This window comes from Erigeron canadensis, chromosome 7, assembly GCF_010389155.1.
Source record: "Erigeron canadensis isolate Cc75 chromosome 7, C_canadensis_v1, whole genome shotgun sequence".
In the NCBI taxonomy this organism is placed as follows: domain Eukaryota; kingdom Viridiplantae; phylum Streptophyta; class Magnoliopsida; order Asterales; family Asteraceae; genus Erigeron; species Erigeron canadensis.
This window is the reverse complement of record NC_057767.1, coordinates 30,477,953-30,501,620: the sequence shown is the minus strand read 5'-3', so window position 1 is coordinate 30,501,620 and position 23,668 is coordinate 30,477,953. Positions and strand designations below refer to the sequence as shown.

Here is a 23,668-nt window from a genome sequence, read left to right as displayed (position 1 = left end):
GTCCTAAAGAGTTTGTCCTCCATGTGTTAGATAAGTATAATATTGCAAAGTTAATTTCACCAAATTTGCATATGGCACATTGTGAACAAACCACAGGGTTATGGTCTTTTCTACTATCTAAATATAAGATATGGTCTTTTTAACATGAATAAAAAAAAATTACGGTATATATTTTCATATGAAATTATCCTTGAATTCAATAATATAATTATAACTATTTTATACATGTTAACCACACTTAAGGTTGTAATTAACATGACTCAATTAAATATTTTTTTCGTTTGGATATAATGACAAAGTGTTCATATCTATTTTTTTGTAATATTCTAAAATAAATGTTTAATTTTATTTCTAACCAATCATAATAGACTTTGTGGGTATGAATGATAATTTATTAGTAGGTTTTTTGGCCGATGTGAATTTTTTTTTTTAAGAAACGAAATTCAATCACTAGACTGGAAGAGTTCGAAAATTGTCTATATTTCTAAAATAGCTTAACGAAGTAACAAATTGTATAAGTGAAGAATGGATAAAAATAAAAATAGCTCAACTTGAGTGAAATATATTGTTTTGTTTAGTTATTTTTAATTTTAAGCTTTTTAAAAAGTTTATATCATGAGAAGGGGATGGAGGTCCAGCGAATTGTTAATTAAAATTGCCTCCAACACATATAATACCAAGTAAGTAAGTAACTGCTCAGTGCCGCCTTCCGCGGGTTTTGAGCCCCAATACCTCGACGATGTATGGGGGATGTTAAGATGTAGGCAGACCTTACCTCTACCTAAGTAGAGAGACTGCTTCCAGTTTCTACCTAAATGGTAGAAAAGGCCCTCCAACCTTTGCATGGGATGAGGATCGAACCCATAACCTCTGTCTCCGGGTGTTTACCACTGATCCAACCATGCTGTTTTATATACATATAATACTCACAATTCAATTCAATATATAACTTGCACCCTTTTCTAACCTATCATCTTTAAGGATTAGTTGAAAACAAAATATTATCTAACTATTCTATTTCCATCAAGAAACTAAAAACAGGTTCTATCAAGCATTTCAACGTGTGTGCCAAATTGTGTCAGCAAAGCTTCAATTAATCAACGAGTTCATGCAACGTCGTTACCATTTAAACACGAGCTTTAGACATAACGAACGTAACCATTCATACTGTTTGAAGTTCGGTTCGATTTAAACTAGTTATTTCCTTTTATAACGTATCAATGTATCGCCACAGATGTTAAAAATAATAATGAGATCAGCCCATAAAAGATAAAATCATTCGTGAAATACCTAACATGATATGTTTCTTCTTTAGAAGCTTATAGAATTTTTTTGAACCCTATCAATAAGAAAATCAAGAAAGTTCATTTCGGTATCATCTTTTAAGCCAACCATCAATCCATGAGTTTGTACCGCTTCTCTTGCACCCCAGTCACGCCCATCTGAATCTCAATTATTGTATGAAGCGGCATCTGAAATAACCAAAATTTAATTAGTTATGCATGTGTGGTTTATAAGTTTTAAAGATTGAGAAGCTGTTTGGATTAACATACTTTCCGGGGTTATCAGCTTAAGTGTTTAAGCAATAAACTCAAGTGGATAAGCTAATAAACCGGTAAGGATGAGTTTATCAGCTTTTTGAATTTCAATAAGCCGATAAGCCCTAACAATAAACTAGATCAAACGCACAATGAATTGATTAATGTAATGAAGGATAAGATGTTTACCTCTATGTGTGGAATTTCTGTCAACGGCCTATCAGAAAAGTATGCATACAATGCTCTTAAAACGGCCTGCAATCCCATTAAAGCCATGTTATTTTATGTTTGAAAGAAATATTGAGGAGACCATGCGTAGTATGGTTTGTGGACCAAACTACAACTTTGTGGTTACATGTTTCTGACCTGGTGAGCTACGACCACCACGGGTGCACGTTGCCTTTCTAGCTCGATGATAACTGGCTCCAACCTGTTACAGATCATTTTCCATTAGTTGCCATTTTAAGAGTCAAACTTGCACTTTTTTATAAACTAACATCTATTATTTACATTTCCAAAGTTTTACAATTGATTCTTTTGTCAATACCTTTGTATTACGTCTAGATATGACTCTCCACGAGGATATCGATACCTCAGTTTATCTTTCTTCCGTGACCTTCAAGAAATAGAGCAGACTGTTAAATAAGGAATATTCTAATTCAAGCCAAAGACGTTGAGGTTTCTATGTTACACATACGCGTATTCATCAGGCATATTTTTCTTTATTTCCTCGTAAGTCATACCATCACATACACCAGCATTAATCTCATCAAGTGCACGCCATTGTATCTAGAAGAAAGAAAAACATGATGCAAATTTCATATATGGTAAGCAACAAAAGAAATATTTTATACGATAGGGAACACTAACCTTTGGGAATCCAACAATTTGATTTGCAGACAAAATAGTTCGCTGTAATGTGCTTGTCCATATCTAGGAGACACGACACACATATATCGTGAGCAAGAATAATGTGCATATTGAAGAAATGTAAGTCAATAATTCCGGCACTGGAAATGAAAAGGCTGTAGTCCCAACACAAATGGCTTAGAAGGTAAAACGAGTAGAGCATTCTTACAGATGCAGCTCGTTCATTTTTGAGTCGCTTCTCAATAAAATTAGTAAGCTTTTTGGCATAAAGTTCCCCATTTCCACTGTCAAACAAGCCAAAAGATTACAAAAACTGAGCCATGAATAAACTATGGGATTGGGACTAAAAGATAAAACTTTCCGGCCGTTGTACTTGTTTTTGTTACAAACAAACTCTTGTTACAGTGGTCATAGCAAAAGAAATTGCATAAAAAAAGGCAGCCAAGCGCGGTCCAAATTCTATTTCCAGTAACGAGCTTTATTTTCATCCATAAGACCCTATAACTTTCAAAAGTTAAGGTAATCTGTACAAGTTACCAAGTCAAAATGCTGACTTGGTGAATGACACTATACCTTTAACGATGTTGACTCTTTCATTGACGTTACATTAATGAGTAATGTGATACTAGCATAATGAGTGTTCACAATAAGATGACCAGCTACTTGTACAATGGTACCTTATATGCAAAAGACATTATCTGGGAAAAAACAAAGACCGTTATCTGGAATTAAACCGATGTTGGGTACATTATATGCAATTTGTCACGGCAATATGCAAAAGGTTATGTTCAATAAACCGATGTTGGGTACATTTTTAGGAGAACGGGTGATTTCGGGAAAGTATGGAAATTTAAACACCAAAATAACCATTCACCATTGTACATCGAGTCATTGGTACAAAGTCACTTGCAAAATGGCTATTTGCACTTTTTTGCATTTTTACAAGAACAGTGGTTTGTTTGCAATAAAACACCAGCTATGATGATTTAAAAACGTAATCAACTATGAGGTTAGTTCTTCAAAATGAATAAAAAAATAAACCTCAAGACAGTGTCGCCGCCTATTCTTGCTCTCATATTATTACGGCTCTCCCCGTGCCTAGTTAGTAATATTGGTCTCGGTGTCAAATGTGTATTTACCTGCATGACAGTATAGAATATACGTTATGAGAGCTTTATTAATTAAAATGGCATTATTATACCCTTTAAACCATATTCTGGAAAAACAGGGAAAAGAAAGCATAGCTCTGAACACGTACCAAGAAGAAAACAATTCTCCCGGGTAGGTAACCACTGATGTTATTCACCTAAATATATGGAAAAATGAACAATTTGTCCAGAAATATCATGATGACGTTATGATATGTTCATTGTAAATTGTAAAATTGATATCAAAAGAATAACGACAAACAATAAGAAGAGTAAACTTACTTGTATCTGACCTCCATGACCACTAACCATATCGATCATTTTGATATATGACCCTTCATTAACTGGCTCATAAATCTAGTCACATTAGGTAATTATTTAAATCACAACAATAATATGTCACCAACGTAATGTGTTTAAATAGTACTCATGGTTACCTTCTCGTAATTATCAAGTCGTCTTTTGAAGTCCTGATATCCAGCTTCATAATCTGGCCTGTAAGTATATATGTAGGGTTATTCATGTATACATAAGTTTCTAATCAGAAAATTTGATGAGATTAGAAAAAAAAATACTCTTCTGCATAATCGGGACTCTGTTGAATCTTGAGTCGTATATTTCTTTCAATTATCTGCCTATCATTGCAAATTGTCTCCAAAAATATAATCTGTTGATTGAACACCAAAAACACATATAACGAAGTTAATCTTATAGGTCACACACTCGGACATCCATCATTATTTGCACAAAAAAAATTTGTGTGTTTACTTTGCATTTGCCTTCAGCCATTTTCATGAGCATATTTCTTCGTTCACTAGTACTGTTTGTGGCATCAAATATTCCTACCTACATATAATTAGAATAACTTTTAGCATCTTGAACAGAAAAACTGTCACTAAAACTCTAAAAGAAATATTTATAAGACTTACTTGGCCACCTTCTTGCATCCAGGCACACATGTCATCCATTGCTAGAGCTGCTACCTAGTGGCACATGATTTATTAAAACTATTTGCAAAAAAAAAAAAATGTTATCATCTAATGAATGAAATCTAAGCGTTCACTTTAGCTCCTTGTGCAACCAAATGAAGAAATAAATATAGTATCAAATCACATATGTTGATGCAAAAATTAATCAAGGCTTGGTAAAAGGATAAGAAAGATTAATGCAATATTAACACTTTTGGTCGACATTCACCTCATTACGAGCTTCCATGCCTTCTGGATTGTCACCTCGGAAAAAATCTGCAGTCTGCATCGAATTAATTGTATTAATCTTAATAACCACTTAAAATAGTTGATACTCACAATGAAAATATGCAAACCAGATTCCATTTCACTCACTGATGTCACAACAGTAAAAAAAGTTCTGGATATAAATATAAGCATGTTTAACAAACAAAAAAAACCCACCTGATTTGTTCCATGCTTGAGGCGTCGATACTGTTATACAAAATAAACTTTTAGGCCATTTATCATAATTCCACATTTTCAATATCATAATGAATAGAGAAAACAGCAATCACCTTTCCAACATTGAAGTGTTTTGTGTCATGACCTAACCAACGGAGATACCTTGTAAGTTTCGCAGCAGTAAAAGTTTTGCCACGAGCTGGCAAGCCAACCTACTCCAAAATATCAAAATTTAATAAATATTGCCAGTAAAGACTCGAAACAAGATTGGATCTGAGGTGGCATAATAGGGAGCAGGCAGAGTGGCGGACAACAAGTACAGTTGATATAGGTACTTTTGTGGTACAGGATGGTTGACCAGAAATACTTTTTATCCAAAATCTTAGAGCTTATAAATAATTAGTGTGTCACATATGAGTAATTTATTTTTTAAATGAGAAAAGTTTTATGCATAACGAATCCTCTTTGGATTACATTCAACCCATTAACCCCGTGGTGTGATAAGTTTAAGAAAAATACTGTTTACCACTTTGACAATTGACATATAACATAACCCAGATCAACCCATTCATAAGTTACTGGGTCGAACTTGTCACCCATAATTGGTTCTAATCATGTTTGAAAATAAGGAAAGCATCAAGATTACCAAGACAATGGCGAGATGCATATCTTCTTTTGGTCCAAGCATTTGATCAGCAACAGCTGCTGCTGCAACAGCCCCAGCAGCCGCTGGTATCGAGTTCTAACAATAATTCACATGTACAACAAAGTAAGTACAAAGATGCCATTTTAGAGATATTAAAAGTTTTTATACAAACCTTAGCTCCCGAATCAGTTTTAGTGCCAGCAGTCAAAGCATTTGCACTGGCTGATTTGACCAGCCGTGGAGATCCCACACCTCTATCTACATATATCCCACGGTGACTATCTTGTCTTTGTATTGTTGAGAATGTACCAGCGGACTTCGATTCAACCATGCCAGGTGGATGAAACAGCTTAGGAGGATCCGGTAATACAACTTCTATTTCCTGTACACATGCCAAAATAACATACATCATGATTGTTTTCTTATGTTGAAGTAATAGGAGCTTTTAGTAATATTCTTGGCAATACAGTAATTGAGATTCAAAATATAGAACAAAGCAAGTAGCAAACACCTTTATAGTCTCCGGGCGATCAACTGAAACACCTGCATCTTTCGTTGAAGCCTCAGCTTTAGAAAACACCCCGCCACGCTTTAAAGATCTTGGAGTCTCAGTCAAGTTAGCAGCATAAACCACAGAAGGTGAAGGAGCTGGGACTAGGTATTGTTCAAGATCAAGGTCCAAACTAGTTGAAGAGCCATTCTAAAAAAATCAACGATTGAAAAGACTAACATTTAAGTAGTTAGTTTCTGCTAGAGGTGGCAAGTTGGATGGGTCAATCGGTTTGGGTAATGGGTCAAAAAGAGTTATTAAGTGTTAAATATGATTCAAATTCAATATCATTACCATAATAGTCTAACTCTTCAGATAAAAACGATTTAGGAATTTGAATGTACTAACAATAGACCTTAGGCAAATTTCAACCCAAAACCCATTCGACTCGATGACCCATTCATGAGTAAATGAGTTGAAATGGCCACCTCTGGTTTCCCCCATTAACAAAGTTCTGAGACGGAAGTACCTCGTTACCCTCAGGCAATGAGTTTATGCTAACATCAGGAATTCCACGAACAGTCGAGGGTTCAAAATTTTCTTGATAGGCTCTCCAACTAGCAGCAAGATCAAAGGGTGAAACCCTATTAGCCTTAATGAACACCCTATACTCAAGAACCTCATCCGGGTTGAACTTAAAAACGGCTAATCGGGCATCCCCTTGTAACGTTCCACCCATGAACTGCCTGTTTGTGCCTTCCTCCTCAATGCATGGGACATTATGATACTTTGGCTTCAACAAGAACTTGAAATCCAATGTCTCTACAAAAAGAAAAGCAAATATGGTTTATGGTGTGCCTGCTAAATTCATCTGCATTGACTTTTGGAGTCAAACGCCGACTTTTCAACATCATAATTTAGGGATGTTAATGAAGATTTCACATCAAAGCTATTCTATGTGTACTAATGTTATGGAGTTTTCAACATCATAATCCATTTTCCACCCAAAAAACAGAATCTGATATCAACTTTAAGATTGAAAAACAGTATGTTGACCTTGATAATTTCCAACAGTCAGAAAATCACTTGATGCCAATGTAACTTGACTGTAATTACATAGACCTTAAAACTAAAAAAAATGAACAAACAGAATAGAAGATAAATTACCATGATTAGGCGGGACAACAAAACTTAAATCCCAACTTGAAGTTGACTCGCGTTCCATTGAAAGCTAGTTTAAGAAAAAGTATCATAATCATAAACATGTAGATTGAGAAAGACTATAAATAGGTGTTGAACAAAGCTGGACACAATACATGTATCAAAATGGAAACAGGGTATTAAACATACATGGAAGCTAAATTCAAGAAAATTACCGAAAACTATATATATTGGTACTCAAAAGACTATATATAGATTTCACAGTAAGCAAAATACAAGTGACTACTGAAATTGAAAAGAAATGCAACTAGAGAGGTGATAAATGCATCGTATTCTGAGTCGTACACCACATTATGCAATAACATACTTGCACAACGTAACGTGTATGGATCAACTTACGTATATATATATCATCATACAAGGAAATTAAGTTACAATGGTATCCACATAAAAGAAAACTATCATAATTAGGAATATGGGTATTGAAAAGGACTTCATAGTAGTAGTAACAAGTGTTCAGTGATAACCAAATAGAATAAGGTAAAACAATTGAAAGTGGCTACAAAATACAAGTTAAACACAAACATAAACATAAATGATATTGAAGCTAAATATTATCAAGATTATCAATAAACATTTCTATCAAAAAAAACCCACATGTATAAATGCATTAAACTAAAGAAAAAAGTATAAAGTTTGCAGCTTTAGAAGTATCCCACGAATCATTATGCAGATTGTCAATGTCACCAATCAATAAACATATAATCTATATATATATATATATATACCCATTATAAAATAGGGCATTATAATGAAGAAAATGGTATAAAGCTTACAGCTTTAGAACTTTAGATGTATCCCAAGAATCATTATGCAGATTGTCAATGTCATCAATCAATATATATATATAACAAACCCATAATAAAATAAGGCATTATAATGAAGAAAAGGGTATAAAGCTTACAGCTTTAGAAGTATCCCAAGAACCAACAAGAGGAACAGAGCCATAGACATGAGGAACAAGGTCTCCTTTAAGTTTATAATTTTCCATTTTTAAAGAAACATAAAGTTGACCACCACCATGGTCAATATCCTTCTCTTCTCCACTTCCATGTGAACTACTATCAAGATTTCTTGATGACCCACTCCCCATTGTTGTTCAGCTTAACTTGTGATTTTCACTTCATTATTTTGTTTTAGTAGTTTTTTAAGGGAGCCCAAATGGGTTGTTCTATTTTTCTTTTTTTGAAACTAGACAAGAAACACATGTGATAATATTATTATTAGTAGATGGGAAAATGTTATTATTATTATAGTTATAAGTTATGATATTTATTGTATACTTAAAATAAGATTGGAAATGTGAGATGGAGGTTTTGATAAGAAATGAGAAGATGGTGATGAGTAGTGGTTTTTGGGGTTTATGAGGTTTGGAGGCACTATGTATGTGGCGCTTAGTCGCTTGTTCTAAGATTTTTCATAATGGAGAAGTCTTCCGCATATGGAGAGATGTTTGGCATAGTTTATTTTAGCGATCAAAACTTTTTCATTTTATCTTATATTTATTATTTATTATATTATTTAACTTATGAGTTTATCAGTTTATAATTCAAAATAAACTCCTAAGTCTAAAGTAGGTTATATAAGAAAAATGTTGATTTTAAAACTAAATTTTATGTGAAAACTATAAAACTGTCAAAACATATTGTGATTTGAATTTACACAATGTGTTTTAATTGTGTTTTTGTAGAACACAATGTGTTTTTATTGTATAATCTAAGTCCGTTGTGTTAAATTTTAAATCACAGTGTGTTTTTGATAGCGCTGTAAATCAGAAAATTGTTCAAACACACTATCATATGAACTTAACACAATGTGTTTTTGAAAAATATATTAAAAACACATTTTGTTAAATTAAGATCACAATGTGTTTTGGTTAGTTTTCTAGTTTTCACGAAAATTTTAGTTTTCAAATGATCAAAACCCTATAAAGCATAAATTATCACTAAGACCTTGTTTCTTTTTTACTTAAAAAATTTAATAGTTAAGAATCTAATCATTTAGTCAAATTTCATGCTTCTTTTTTAACTTAATAAACCAAAATAATCGTCAATTACTTAAGAACTTAATCATTAGGTTAAATTTCATGTTTTTTTAGCTTAATAAACAAAAATAACCGTCAATTAGTTATATTTTACTTAACACATACAGACATTCTTAATACATTCAGTCACTTAATACACTCAGAACTTAATGACTAAAAAATAAAAACGAGGCCTAAGTAAGCAAATAAGCTTGAAAATAAATTAGTATAAACAGTAACGGATCCAAATTTTGGTTAATAGGGCTAAGTTTTTTTTTTTCCACTCCTTGGGTCTTTAATTCTTCTTGAGGATGTGTTTTTTTTTTTTCATTTCTATTTTGGCCAAGATCAAATATAATATACATCAAATTTTTATTGTTAAGCTACAAGTCATTGGGGGAGGTCTTTCCCACCTATGTTGAAATGAATTTGCTAGTGAGACCAAACATCCTTAAAAAAAATTAAATGAAGTTACAACAAAAAGTTGAAACCCCCATCTAAGTTGAAGATCCATTCGATGTTCACGTTATCTTTCTCAAGTTTTAGCTTAAAAATGAAAAAGACCTAAAATAAAGTGCATTCAGCGAACATCACAAGTCCATAGTGAAGCAAGCTTGGAGACCAATAAATAATACTTGGTTAGCTTATAAGGACTACTCATTAGTGAGCATTTTGAACCCAAAATCCAAATTTACATAATTTTTCAGTTTTAATTTGTCATCCATATTGAACAAACTATCTATTATCAATATTAATAATCTCAATAGTATATATAATGAGAAAAGTGAATATGAGGCTGTTAGGCACCTAAGTTGGGTGAAAAACCCCTCACATACCAATATTTTAATATTTTGAATAAATATTTGTCCCCCATGATTTTTATGGTTTAAAAAAAAGGTATGTGAGGGGTTTTTCACCCAACTTAGGTGCCTAATAGCCTCATATTCCCTTCCCCATATATAATATAAGCAACAACAAAATTTATGAATTAATCCAACAAAGTTACAGCTATCATATATGATATATCATATATGATTATGAGTTATGACAAGAGAAACGAAAAACTGAAATAGATATTACGATGGGCCAAAATATGAACTTCATAGGTAAAACTAACCAACCCATAATTTACCTAAAGCCCATTAAATAAAAAAGCCCAAAACCCCAAATAGCCAAATAGGTTTTCACTATATAAACTTCTTTCACTACTTGTTGGAAACTAAAAACTATTATCTCGCAGCCGCATTTTCTCACTAACAAACCCTGAGGAATCAATCACAATGAGAGCTAAGGTTATTCATCATTTTTCTTGTCTATATTTATATATTTATATTTATATACATTTGTATTGTTTTTTACGTGTATATAGACATATAGATATATAGATGTAAATATGTGTTGTGTTTATGTGTGTAGTGGAAGAAGAAGAGAATGAGGAGGTTGAAGAGGAAGCGTCGAAAGATGAGACAAAGATCCAAGTAGTCGTCTCTGTTTGTCCATCTTCAATCCGATGTCGTTTTGATTTAATGTTTTCTTTCTAATTATCCTATGTAGTTGTTGGATTATGTTATGTTTTTTAAGTACTTTTATTATGATATTATTATTACTATGATATGATGATGCATTTTGATATCCAGTTTTATTTATCTTTACTACTTTTTGATTTTACTGTTTGTGGTTTGTGATTGTTTAATTTGAGTTTTAGTTATGATAATAATTAAGTTATCATATAGGTTTAAGATTGCATTGTTATTTAGTTTGTTGGTATTCATATATTTGGTGTTTGTGATTGCTTATCTGCTTTTCCATCATTTCCGGGCCTTGAGTTTTCTTAGGTATGTTCCGTTTAGATGTTACTAGGCTATCGTTTTCCCTAGTTGAGTTATGCGGTTAGGAAATCACATTAACTAGATGACATCGTTAACATTGTTTCTAATCTATGCCATTATTGTTTTTGTTATCCCCATTTATCTAGATTCTAGAATTCCATAGTATCTTTGGTTTGTTTCCTGCGTACGTTTGTGAGACTAGCATTTCGTTGTCATATTGTCATGATATACGGTGGGTGAGGCAGTGAGGGAGTGCCGTGTTTGTGTATTTGCCCATTTGTGAGTTGCAGTTGCAAGATATGATAGTTAAAGATATCAAAATTACGGTTGTGTTGTTGGCTTATTTGAGTTTGTCTTGTAAGTATGGAATTCAGAACAAAGTGTGATACATGGCTGATGTGCACATGTGATTATCATATGCTTTGTTGAGCCAGCAGTTTAAAGAAGCTTTGACATTTGGGGGGTGATTGGCATTGTATGTGTTTCTTGGAAGCCAAAACTTAACTTAGTTTGAAAATTTTGACAGTATAGCTTATTGCGGTATTTGACAGCCAAACTGTAGTTTGAAGTGTTTGATTATTTTAGTAGAAAACCCTTCATTTATAAGCCTACTACCCCTAGCTACCTACTCAACTTTAAGCCATAACCCATAAGCGCTTATCAATGTGTACTCCCAAACACTCTCTTGACTTGTATGTGATGTGCGACATTCATGGAGTAACTGCTAGATTATCTTTTGGAGACCTGTATATTGAAAGAGTGATAGGATGAGACTACTCGTTGAGTCATTTCATCTTGACCTCTATGTTCTTTATATTTAATCTTATTTTGCAGCATTTGCTTTCTATTATGTTATATAGTAACCCATGAGATTTTTTTTTCTTTTTTTTTGTCTTTTTTAGAACTGCTACCATGAGATTATTTTAGTTTTCTATGTTGTCGTCAAAGCTCAAATTTTAAAGTGGTTGTGTTAGCCACCTATGGATGACCAAGCATCCACATTTAAGTTTTCAAGATCTATTTTGCTTGGTATAGAGACATGGTAACAGAATTATATGTAGCAGTACAATTATTTGTATCAATGTCACCCAGTCAAGATGACCTAATACAAGAGTTGTTCTGAGTCTCTTTGCTTGCAACTGCAAATCAAAACACTTGTAATAAGTTGACGGGTGCTTTCAGCATGTAGAGATCATTAACTGGATTTGGGTCAGTTAGCGCACTAGATCAAATCAGGCGTGTGTTTGCCTAATTGCATTAAGAGTATTTGGACCTTAGTAACAATTAGGAGCATAAAATCTAGATATCGGTTATTCTGGCAATCAGTCCTTTAGTGCAATTGTGTATGCGTTGATCTTTTGTATCTGTGTGCAATATAGATGTCAAGCAATCCTATCACATTATCATGGTAACATGATGCAAAACTTTTCTGGTCAAATTTGCTCATTGGCCTGTCTAGAATTAACAATACAAATCATAGATAAGGAATACCACATTTAAAGTAAAGATTTGGAAACGCCAAAATATCCTCAATTAAACCATAGTAATATGATAATGAGCTATTTCACCCGAGCAAAACCAAAATTCTTAGTCTTATGTAATATGACCATAAAAATTACTGAGGATTAGGGGGCCGACTATTAGCTGAGCAGACTCTTGAACCCCATTCAAGAAGTTCTTTGCTGGTATCATCCTTGTGAACAATTACTTCAATGAAGCACAAATGATCCTCTTTCTCTCCTGTTGCTGTTGCTATTGCTTCTGCCAGCTCCTCTTCACATGTTACCTGTTAAATTTATAGTTAGTTAATCCTTCTTTAACCAAAACATCAGAGTTGTGTGATTAGGTCAAGGTTATTTATAGTACCTTAGCAGTCCATAGTTTTCCTTCACCGTTGCTGAAGGCTTCCACAACACCAGTGTAGTTCCAGTTCTTGATCACATTATACGGCCCGTCATGGATCTCAACTTCGATGGTGTACCCTCCGTTGTTTATCAGGAATATTATGCTCTTTTGCTCGTGTCTTATCATTGTTGATACATCTTGTGCTGTTACCTGCAGCAGGTAAAGATCATGAAGAGTAGATACAATAATTCTGACCCATTTATACCTGATTGATAAACGGGTTAATTTGCTTATCATTGTGTAAAACATTAAATGTTTCGATTTGCTTATTCCATAAAGGAAACGTGTCAAAAGGTTGAGTTTGTTTTGGACATATGTGTTAAGGCAAACTATCTGAAGGATTTCGATAGGTACAGTAAAATCATCGAGATCTTAGCCAACCCGGCTGACCCACCCACTGTGGTGATTAGATTTATGGTTTAAGGTATGATTAGATACCTGGAAACTGCCGTCACCGATGCAAGCAATGACCCTTTTGTCAGGTATAGACTGGGCATAGCCAAGAAGTGCACCGACAGACCATCCGATTGAACCATACTGCATTTGAAATTCATACCTGGAAGTACAACACAAACTTCTCCCCCTCTTTATTTGCATAATTTACAGAAAGTCACTTGAAAATAATTCTAAAAAGCGTTATCAGTTACCTACCCACAACCGTCTGGAAGTTTCAACTTCTGGCAATTGAACCAGGAATCCCCGGTCTCAGCAAGAACCGCAGTGTCTGATGTGAGCATTTTCTGTATATGCTGAAACAGAATATTGACCCTCAATGGTTCGTTAGGCTCTGGTGCTGCAGGATGCCCTTCAGAGACAAAGATCCGGTGGTAATTTTCATAAGCTGTAGTATTTTTCTGGATTACTTTTGCGAGCTCTTCAAGAAAATCTTTCATCAATACACACCCGAAAGCAGGACCATTTCCAATGACCACACGATCGGGCTGCACGATAATAGTTTTTTCCTTTTTGAGCAGTAAGGAGTAGCCAACTGAACTGTAGTCATTAAAAATCGGCCCTGCAAACAGATAAGCATCTGCAGAGTCCACGATCTCACCACAGAATGCAGTCCCGACTGCTCCCCAGTATGTCCCAATAAAGTGCTCATGGTGCTCCGGGACCATGCCTTTACCTGAGGGCATCACAGCAACCGCATAACCACTTGCATCAGCAAGTTCTACGAATGCTTGTGTAGCCTTTGCTACTCGGAGTTTCGGGCCACCAATTAATACTGGTTTTACCGCCTTGTCCAGGAAGGCAGCTGCTGCCTCCACTGCAGCCTCTAACCCTGACTTGTTACTCATGCTGCATGAACCAACAATCATAATGCATCAAATACACATTTAGCACACAATTACAAAACAAAATGTACAAGTGTTTGATTACCGTGGAATGATTGAAAAAGGAATTGGTTCGTGGCTAAATGTAGGGTGAGGAATCCCAGGTAAGTTGCAACTGACACTGATATAAACAGGCTTGCTCTCTCTGAGGGCGGTTGATACTGCCCTATCGATTTGTTCATGAGCATCTTCTAAATGGCTAATCACAGCCTGCACCATGTATTCAATATAATCTCAGTATTTTGCAGGTGACAAAATGGGTAAGATGGAAACGGGTCAAACAAAAAGTATTTTGTATCAATGGGCCAACTTGACCCATAGAATTCGTTCATAGGTATTTGCTTTTTCCTTCTAAATAAGATTTCAATTTAAAAAGTAACCCAAATTGGCTAGTTACATTAAATTTTGGATCATAATTGATACATCATCTGGCAAATCTGCTTGGCCATTTATTTGGGCAGCCTGCTTGATTTATTTGACAATTAATATTTTCGATTTAAAGTCATATAAAACTAACCCAAATTGACCATCTCATAGATATTTAGATCAAAATTGTTAGTTTGATCTTTGAAGCCATAGCTTATATGCATACATATCTTTGTATGACCAGCCCATTTGGCCTGCCCGATTGATCTCTTTGACATTTTTCCCTTTCAAATAGTATTTTTCCATTTGCATAAATATAACCCAGATAAAAATAACCCAAACCGGCTCATCGACAATTATGTGGATAAAAGGTTACCACTCTTAACAGTAAAACATCTAATAATGTGTAAAATAAAAAAAAATTCCTGGATATTTACCTGGTGGCAAGTAACAGTACTAAAACACCTCATTTCCTGGCTAAAATCTGGTATCCCAATAGTATGATGAAGGATCCTATTCGTCCCAAAGTCATTAGAATTCGGGCCACCAACAATACAAATCACAGGCAGATTCTCACTATAAGCACCCGCGATAGCATTAATTACACTCAGCCCACCAACTGTAAACGTGACAACACACGCAGCAGCACCACGTGCACGTGCATATCCATCAGCAGCATAGCCTGCATTGAGCTCATTACAACAACCAATGTTTTTAAGACGAGGCTCGGCAATAAGGTGGTCAAGGAGGGTGAGGTTGAAGTCACCAGGGACCGTGAAGATGTCGGTCACACCTATCTCAACTAGACGACGGGCTAGATGGCATCCAAGGGTGGCATCTTTGTTACAATCTGTTTGTTCCATGTTTTTTGGGGCTGTGTTTTGAAGGTGTGTAGGAAAGAAAGGTGATACATAATGTCTTTATATATATGGTTTGAATGTGATTCGAATTTAAAGGAAATGTGTGAGGTGATTGTTTTTTCTTGTGAAACAAGACTTTTTTGTATTGTTTGGTTGGTATTTTTAGAACAATTTATTCGGATTTGTAATTGTGATTTGTTTGCATAGGAAGTTAAAAATAAATCATTAAATGTACATTTGTGTCCACGATCTTTGTCCATTTTAGAAAATAAGTCATCTTCTCTATTTGGATTTGGACCCAAAGAAATATATAAGTGAAATGGACTTCATTTCAAAAACAGATAGAAAAAATATAGCAAGACCGTTTTCAAAAGAGCACGAAACACTTGATTTAATGGTATATTTGTTTTTACAAGAAATTTAATAACAAAAAAGTTATGATCGATCTCAAAGAAATTAATAATGTGTTTAATTTCAATTTATTAATCCGATAACTCGTTTATGTCTAGATTAGATATAGTTTTCGTTACTACTGTAATCTTGATTGTTGATCTAAATCCAATGACCAACAACATGATGACTGATATGCTATCACATAAGTTGACTTTGATACTAATGGAATGTTTGAAAATTTAGTTGGAAGGAGGTGGCACCACAGGATCGATCAGATTCCTGGCGATCAGATTCCCATCTATTTAAATCAGATTTAGGATATTGAATACTCGGCTTGCTTCACAAGATCTGGTTAAGCTGGTGGCTAGACGGGACAACGATAGAATTATCACTTATATCATCCGACGTTTTGATTTTTACTTAATGGAATATATGAAAGACGACCGAATCTTGGGAGTTAGCCGATAAATTTCGATATCTTGAGCATGTTGGTGTTACATAATCGCATATTGACTTAAGTCATGTTCCGATTATCTAAGTCCCTACATAAAGTTGTTGCGTTCATAGATTCACACTAATATACCAAGAGATAGAACCATATTTATTTTTTACGAGGGGACAATTTTAAAACTTGTTTGTCATGCTTTAATAGTCGTATCCGAAAGTATACTACACATTTACGTACCTAAAGAAAAAATATTTCTTTAATCTTCTATTAAAAATCAAAACTCAAACTTGTTATTCTTCCAATGGAAAGATCATCTCAAAATTAAAAAGTTTCGATGACCAATGATTTTCAAATAATAACCTTATGGCAATGAAGATAACATTTATATGTATTTGCTATTTATTTTTCTTATTTTTTAAAAAAAATTACAAATATACCATTTAAACTTTTAAAAATTACATTGTAGTAAAATTGGAGTGGGGGTAGTGGGGTGAGCTCCGTCCTTGAATATACGATAGATCAAGTGATACAACATTAAATATAAATGTTATGATTATTCCTTGAATCGATACCTTCACTATATAAATACCCCTCTTGTGAGTTGTGATGCCTTTAACTATTACATCACGCTCGTATTCAAATATTATATGGCTGTTGAGCAATAGCGCGACTATGCAGGACAGGGGTGTTGTAACATCCGTCATTTTAAAACCTGGATTTTTCAAAACTTTGCCTAACAACATTAGAACTTTGCGGAAACGAACATTGAAAAGTTGTCATACTCGTAATACATGATTCTTAACATAAAAATGGTGTTACAAATAGTATCGTCATAATAGTAAAAGCAAAATCCAAGTTATGTCACCAACATAAATGCCAACATTATGTCATGCAACATAAGTCTTAAATAAAGTAGTCAATCAAACGACTAAAGGTGAAATTTAAGCATCTGGTAAACTAATGTTAATCTTCTTTATTATTCAATCATCTCACCGAGCTAAACCTATCACTAGCTCAAACTTGCGTATTCTGAAGACATAATATTTTCATAAAAGCAAATGTTAGCTAATAAATTAGCTAAGTAAGATACACACAGGTTATAAAACGTTCTTCATTTTACATTTCATAAAACATCATCAGTTAATACATAATTAAAATATGAATACATTACCTACAATCCACAAACATCGTAAAGATCATCCCTTGTTTACTTGTACCTACATCCCATCATATTTCATATCATACCAACATATACATGCATATCAAACAACATCTCATGTCTTACATATCACACATAATCAAATCTAGGGTTTAGGGATTTGAAGGCCGAGGGTTAGCCTACGGCCTTCAAAACCTAAACCCTAAAGCTTGTTATCGCTAGGGAAGGACGTGGAAAATCAAATTTGATTCGGAGGGAATCATGACAACGGGGCCTTCGGTCACCGCTCTACATATTTCTAACTATTTAGCCGCAATTCGTTCTATTCCATATAATATCTACCGATATAATTTCAATATTATACGAAATAAAGTTAACTGCGGCTAAGTAATTCAGATTTTGATTGGCGGGATACACAAGATATTTCATGGTGGAAGTGGCGTTGGGGTGGGGTGGCGACGCTTGATGTTGGGACATACCTCTTTATAGCAAACTATGAGTGAGCGGTCTCACAAATCAAGACTATGTAAGTCAAAAGGCCCGATCGTTTGGTATCGCATCTCATGTAATCAGTTGGCACTCTCCTTCGCCTTAACCTCTAACTTAACGAGGTCTTTTGGCCCACAGTATTGATCAATGTCTTTTTCACGATCTTAACTCCCGTATAACTCTGACGAGATGATCAATACTTCGATCATCATCATATTGGTTGAGAGGATATTCGACAGTCTGAATCTGATTCATACCGACGGGAATCTGATCCATGAGTATTGGTTGGTGGTGGTGGTGGTGACGACGACGGTGGTAGTATGGTGTTAGGGCGGAGATGATGTGGTGACTGGATGTGGGGCGACGGTGATAGCCTTAGTAGATGTTATGTATGGGTTGAAAATTTGAATGGGTTGGCCTGACTTTTAAGCGGTAGGGGAATGATTAATCTTCTCAATTCATTAACTTAAAATCTCTTAATTTATTGGATGATGACATGTGGAAATTCAAGGGGGGATTAGAAAGAGATTAAGTGAAATCCATTTGTCACATTCATAAAATGTTAATTAGGAGGATTTTTAGGCTAATGTTTAAGAAGATCAATTATTTTCCACAAATAAAGTTAGTTTTTTTTTAAAGCAAATCCTATATCTAAACTAATAAACTACTCCATAACCATTGTTTCCTTATCATTACTCCAAGAGGTCAAAGTCTCTACCATCCCACTAAGTGGTGATGGCACAAATTAAAGGATTGAGATTTCCTAAATTTGATAACTTTAGGAAATCCTAATCCCAAATTAAGTTAGTTGATAGAGTTTTTTGGTCGTGTAATTCTACATCTATCTATATTGCTTACTAAAGCTAACTACCCCGATAAACATTCGACAAAACCTCAAACCAAAATACCCCAAATAAATAACTACTTCATCCCCCTGTTTAAATGCTATCCCGAAAATACATTTTCTATCTTTAAACTTTTAAAACAAATGGATCACTCTTTTCCATTATCAATTACATATCTATATTTATATATCAATAATTTACACTATTTGCCGCCGTTACCATAAACCGTCGCTACCACCGCTTGTCGCGGCCACCACGCCATCACCATTAGCCGCCTCATATAGGGTTGTTTATATTTAATAAATAGTATTACTCTATACAAAAACAGCTAACACTACCACCAAAGACGGAACTAGATATTTTTTAGCGATGGGACAATTTTAAAAGTTGTTTGTCGTATTCGAGAATGTAAAAAAATTGGACACTAACTCGGGAATCGAAAATGGACCCTCAAAAGAGTTTCGTTACTTACGCCGGGTGTAACACTCATACTTAAAAAGTACCCGTTTTTTTAATAAATAAAGATAACATGTGTCGGATAATGTCTTATTAAACGAAAACTTATTCAATCATAATGCAAGAAACCCGAAAAATATATTTTATATATGAAATAATTACTTGTATATATTTCTTTTCTACATAACTATTATAGTTATTGTAAATTAAAACAATTCAAGTTTTTTATTCTACCACTAGAAAGATCTATCTCAAAGTTAATGCTTCGATGACCAATGATTTCTAAAGAATAATTTTATGACAACGAAATATTTGTATGTATCTTCTATTCAGTTTTTCTTATTTTGAGAAAAAACTTACACATATACCACTTAAATTTTTAAAACTTACATTGTATTAAAATTGTAATGGAAACAACGGACCCCACTTCCCCCATGGTAGATCCGTTCTTGACTACCACCATAGGTGGCATTGTTTGATTGTTCGCATTATCAATCGTATTAATGTTTGAATTTTGTCACGTTGCATTCGGTTTAGGATTTTTTTTTTCTTTAGAATTCTTCCAGAGCTTTTTTCCCACGTGGCCATATTATAACAACTAAAAAAGGACTTGATCATAGAAAACTAAGAAAAACTCCTAAAAATGACTTGAAACAGAACATACTAGGCACATTGTATAACAATTGGAAGTACCTCCTTATCCTACATATATATGACATGTCATGCATATAAACTAGTATGGTATCTCAGCCATACTATTTAATTTGTAATGTTTTTTGGTGATGGTATAAAATTTAGAGGAGTATTCCATTAACCAAAAAAGAATACCTCCTTAGCTTGCTTTATATATGTGTGTGTGCAGTGTGTATATACATATATATACACACCCATTGTTTAAATCAAATGCGGATTTATTAAGGGACCCAAGGGGCCCCGGGTCTCTTTCGTTTTTCGACAAGTAGTATAGTTTTATCTGTAATTCATCCGAAAATTTATTATTTTACTATTATTTTTGTGTCTTGGTAACTTTCGGTTCCCTTTGATTATTTTTTAGTGTTATATCTGGCATCCGTGACCTTCGGCCCCTTTTACTAAATGGGTCAAGATCCGCCACTAGTTTGCAGATAATAAGAATCATAATAATAAAGTAATGGTATTTCGGGTTGCATGGATGTCGAGGGACTGAGGGATAGGGATGGCAAAAAAACTCGACCCGACGGGGAATTCCGATACCCGAACTCGTTCGGGGCAGGCACTGGGCATGTCCACCCCGACCCGACCCGATATCAATACCTATATATATATATACATACTTATAAGTGATTAGTTTTGAATTTATATTTCACCTTTGTAATTACAATGTTTCACACTTATATCAACTAATTTGTATCTACATTCCACACTTGTATATCCATTTCTCAAAACATCAAGAGCATTTAAAATCATTTCTCAAATTAAACAAGATTTTGGTAATTGTTATTAAAAAAATAACTATTCTTATCGGATCGGGTTTCGGGTCATTATTTTACCCCTGACGAGGTCCCCGATAAGGTACCCGATGGGTATCAGGTTGTATATTCCTTATCGGGTTCGGGTTTGGGTTTGACACTACCCGACCCATTGTCATTCCTACTGAGGGAGTAGCTACAACTCGAGATCTAAAGTGAGCTCGTATAGTACGTAGGATATTACAACTATAGTACTATTTCTCTACTATTACTCTCATATACTATTATGTTTGATTAGTATTACTAACCTCTTGTAAAGACACGGATGATTTCTTGTAGGTATAATCTAACAAGGCTTTTTTTGTCTTTTTTTCAAGATGGATATCTCTTGAAGATGCAACTTACTTCATATTGTATATTCTAATTAGTTGCTTTTAAAAGTTTTTTGGTAATAATTAGATAATTTTTAAGCTAATTGTTAGATAGTTTTTTAATCTAACAATTTTCTCTTTTTTTTCTTTTTATCAAAGTGCAAGCGATGGTGTAAATTGTTGTGCATCTTATTATTTAATGTAAGAAAAAATAGAACAAGCCCTATAAATTGTTGTAGTAAAAATTCATTTTATGTAAGTGAAAGTTAATGTTTAAATGCTTGCAGTGTATGGTTGGAAGTTGGTTGGTTATAAAACTTTTGTAGTGTTTATTAATTGTGGTAGTAAAAATTCATTTAGTGTAGTTGAGAACTATGCTTTAAATACTTCCAGTGTGTGGTTAAAAGTTGGTTGAGTTATTAAAGTTTTGTAGTGTGTATGTGAGATTATTAAAGGTGTATTTGGGATTATTAAAACTGTGGAGATGTCTGGTTGAAGTATTAATTCTATTGCATTAATTAAAGGAATATTAGTTGTGGGAACACAACACCGGCTTCGATGATTTGGCAGCCACCTAAGCCAAGACCAGTGTTGGCATTGCCGGTCTTAGGTGATATTGTCAAAGATCGGTATTATTAACGCTGGCTTTACTAATTTTGCAAATTTTCTTGTCAAATATACCACAAACACCATCACCATAAAAATCTTACTCTCCATACAAAATTTTCGATCATTTATTATACTCTAAAAGGTGGTTACTTTTATCTTTTGGAGCAAGCGTGTGTACCATTCAGTTGTATCAATGTATAATTACCTCATTTCAACAATTCATCTTAGCCAAAACATAAAAAGTCGATTGTTTCAAATCATTACATGAAATCAAATGAAAAAGAGCAAAACATTCATTAGAACCCAAAAAACTAGCATTGTATTAGTAGTGTAAATTAATTTATTGAGGATAGAATGATATTGTTACATATGTAAAAAATATAACTTTTCAACATGAGGAGTTAGCAAATATAATAAGAGAAATGATTAATCTTCCTAAGAGGATTAACCTAATTATCCTTTTAATTTTCTTGGCCTAACACTTGTCAATTCTTGCATTTAATTCCCTCTAATTAATAATTACAGCTTAGAGTGTTTTTCTATTTTCTCTTTTTTACCCTTTATAATTAATCTAATATTATTATTATTGATCTAAAAAAAATGTTCTAAGAGCCTTACGACTGTACCTAGCTAATGAATGCATATACCCATAACAAAAAATCTTCTTACTTCCTGGACAAAAATTGAAAGAAAAGTCCTCTTATTTCCAAGCAAGTCACCCTGACCCATAAGTCCATAATAACTAAAAAGCCAAAAATTAACTCCTTATTTTACTTTCTACTGCAAGTAAGTTCTATACTTCTATCTATGACCCACAATAACAAAAAGGCCAAATTTGACAAGATATCAAATCCATCATCTAGCAACAACCAAAAATTGACACATACAAGTTGAGATATAATTATTCATTTTGTTCAAATTTGAAACAAAAAAATAGCTCCGCACAAAAAAACCATGTAATATAATTAAGTCAAACTGTTACACCACCATGGCACCATCTAAATGAGTAGAGACACTCATTTTATGCATAAACCAAAAAAGCCATATCTATAGTTCACAATGTAACTATAACAACACATGAATATCCATGATGAATTTTTTAATGCCAAAATCTATAGATCGACCTCTTGCCAAAATGAACAATCTGCAACAAGATATTAAAAGTTATTATGCATCCATAAAAGGCATATCAACAACCATGAAGTACTAGAAAACTGCTAGTTTTAAATCAGATAGCTCACCTGTTTTTCATCACTTATTAAGATCAAAACTGTAATTTGCCATACACGAGCTACCATCAACATTGGTTTTTGCATATTTACCATTTGTGTCTTCATTCCCATCAGATACCTGCATTAGATAAAATCATGTAATATCAAACAAATAAAATTGTAATATAACAAGAATGTAAGGATGTAATAATACATTTTTCTTTCTTCTTTTCTTCACATTTTTCTCTAATGTGGATTGCTTCCTTTTTGATGGCGGGCGACCTTTACCACGCACTTGAGCGGGCTCTAAAAACTTTTTAGTTGAGCTTGACGCATGATGAACATCTTCGGATATCAAAGTTACATTGCTATCAACAACCCAACTTGAATCATCATTTAGCTTTTCCCTTGCTATGTTTATACATGTCATCGGGTAGTTATATTTATCTTGAGAGTTTGCAATATGTGCAAGTTCGTTAAAGTTGGCACATAAGTGATCAAATCTCTTAACTTGCTCCCCACTCTTAAAATCTTTATAACAATTTCTCACAAAGTAGTGACTATGTTTCACATCTTTTCTCCATCGAAACAAAA

The 23,668-nt window shown here is 33.8% G+C and overlaps 2 protein-coding genes and 1 long non-coding RNA gene across 4 annotated transcripts; 1 reads left to right on the top strand and 2 right to left on the bottom strand.

Moving 5' to 3' along the window:
• Positions 1-1,182: 1,182 nt before the first annotated feature.
• LOC122606809 (6-phosphofructo-2-kinase/fructose-2,6-bisphosphatase-like) lies at positions 1,183-8,565 on the bottom strand. 2 transcript variants are annotated; one of them, XM_043779666.1, is made up of 23 exons: positions 8,230-8,565; positions 7,272-7,335; positions 6,634-6,926; positions 6,126-6,314; positions 5,787-5,996; positions 5,615-5,710; positions 5,082-5,180; positions 4,969-4,998; positions 4,754-4,807; positions 4,486-4,539; positions 4,325-4,402; positions 4,132-4,223; positions 3,994-4,051; positions 3,839-3,913; positions 3,667-3,714; positions 3,450-3,547; positions 2,617-2,692; positions 2,409-2,471; positions 2,236-2,327; positions 2,086-2,154; positions 1,905-1,968; positions 1,728-1,793; positions 1,183-1,472 (listed from the first exon to the last, which is right to left on the bottom strand). In XM_043779666.1, the coding sequence occupies exons 1-23, from the start codon at positions 8,416-8,418 to the stop codon at positions 1,395-1,397; spliced, it is 2,235 nt and encodes a 744-aa protein (XP_043635601.1). In that variant the 5' UTR covers positions 8,419-8,565; the 3' UTR covers positions 1,183-1,394. The 2 variants fall into 2 exon arrangements, with proteins under 2 accessions (XP_043635601.1, XP_043635602.1); XM_043779667.1 differs by lacking the exon at positions 8,230-8,565 and adding an exon at positions 7,966-7,977.
• Positions 8,566-10,480: 1,915 nt separating this feature from the next.
• LOC122608349 lies at positions 10,481-10,980 on the top strand. The gene is made up of 2 exons (XR_006325214.1): positions 10,481-10,640; positions 10,765-10,980. It is a non-coding gene; the product is annotated as an uncharacterized LOC122608349 (long non-coding RNA).
• A 1,621-nt stretch (positions 10,981-12,601) lies between these two features.
• Positions 12,602-23,504, bottom strand: LOC122609273 (pyruvate decarboxylase 2-like). Its single transcript, XM_043782328.1, has 8 exons — positions 23,289-23,504; positions 23,119-23,213; positions 15,223-15,703; positions 14,466-14,629; positions 13,734-14,384; positions 13,521-13,638; positions 13,044-13,232; positions 12,602-12,963 (listed from the first exon to the last, which is right to left on the bottom strand). The coding sequence occupies exons 1-8, from the start codon at positions 23,502-23,504 to the stop codon at positions 12,793-12,795; spliced, it is 2,085 nt and encodes a 694-aa protein (XP_043638263.1). The 3' UTR covers positions 12,602-12,792.
• Positions 23,505-23,668: the final 164 nt, after the last annotated feature.

Coding starts and splice junctions, on each gene's coding strand:
- LOC122606809 (XM_043779666.1), bottom strand. CDS start 8,418: ATGGGGAGTGGGTCATCAAGAAATCTTGATAGTAGTTCACATGGAAGT. Junction 4,999..5,081: donor AACACTTCAATGTTGGAAAG/GTGATTGCTGTT, acceptor TTTGTATAACAG/TATCGACGCCTCAAGCATGG. Junction 2,328..2,408: donor AAATTGTTGGATTCCCAAAG/GTTAGTGTTCCC, acceptor TCTTTCTTCTAG/ATACAATGGCGTGCACTTGA.
- LOC122609273 (XM_043782328.1), bottom strand. CDS start 23,504: ATGACATGTATAAACATAGCAAGGGAAAAGCTAAATGATGATTCAAGT. Junction 14,385..14,465: donor CCTTTTTCAATCATTCCACG/GTAATCAAACAC, acceptor TGGTTCATGCAG/CATGAGTAACAAGTCAGGGT. Junction 13,639..13,733: donor AAACTTCCAGACGGTTGTGG/GTAGGTAACTGA, acceptor TTGTACTTCCAG/GTATGAATTTCAAATGCAGT.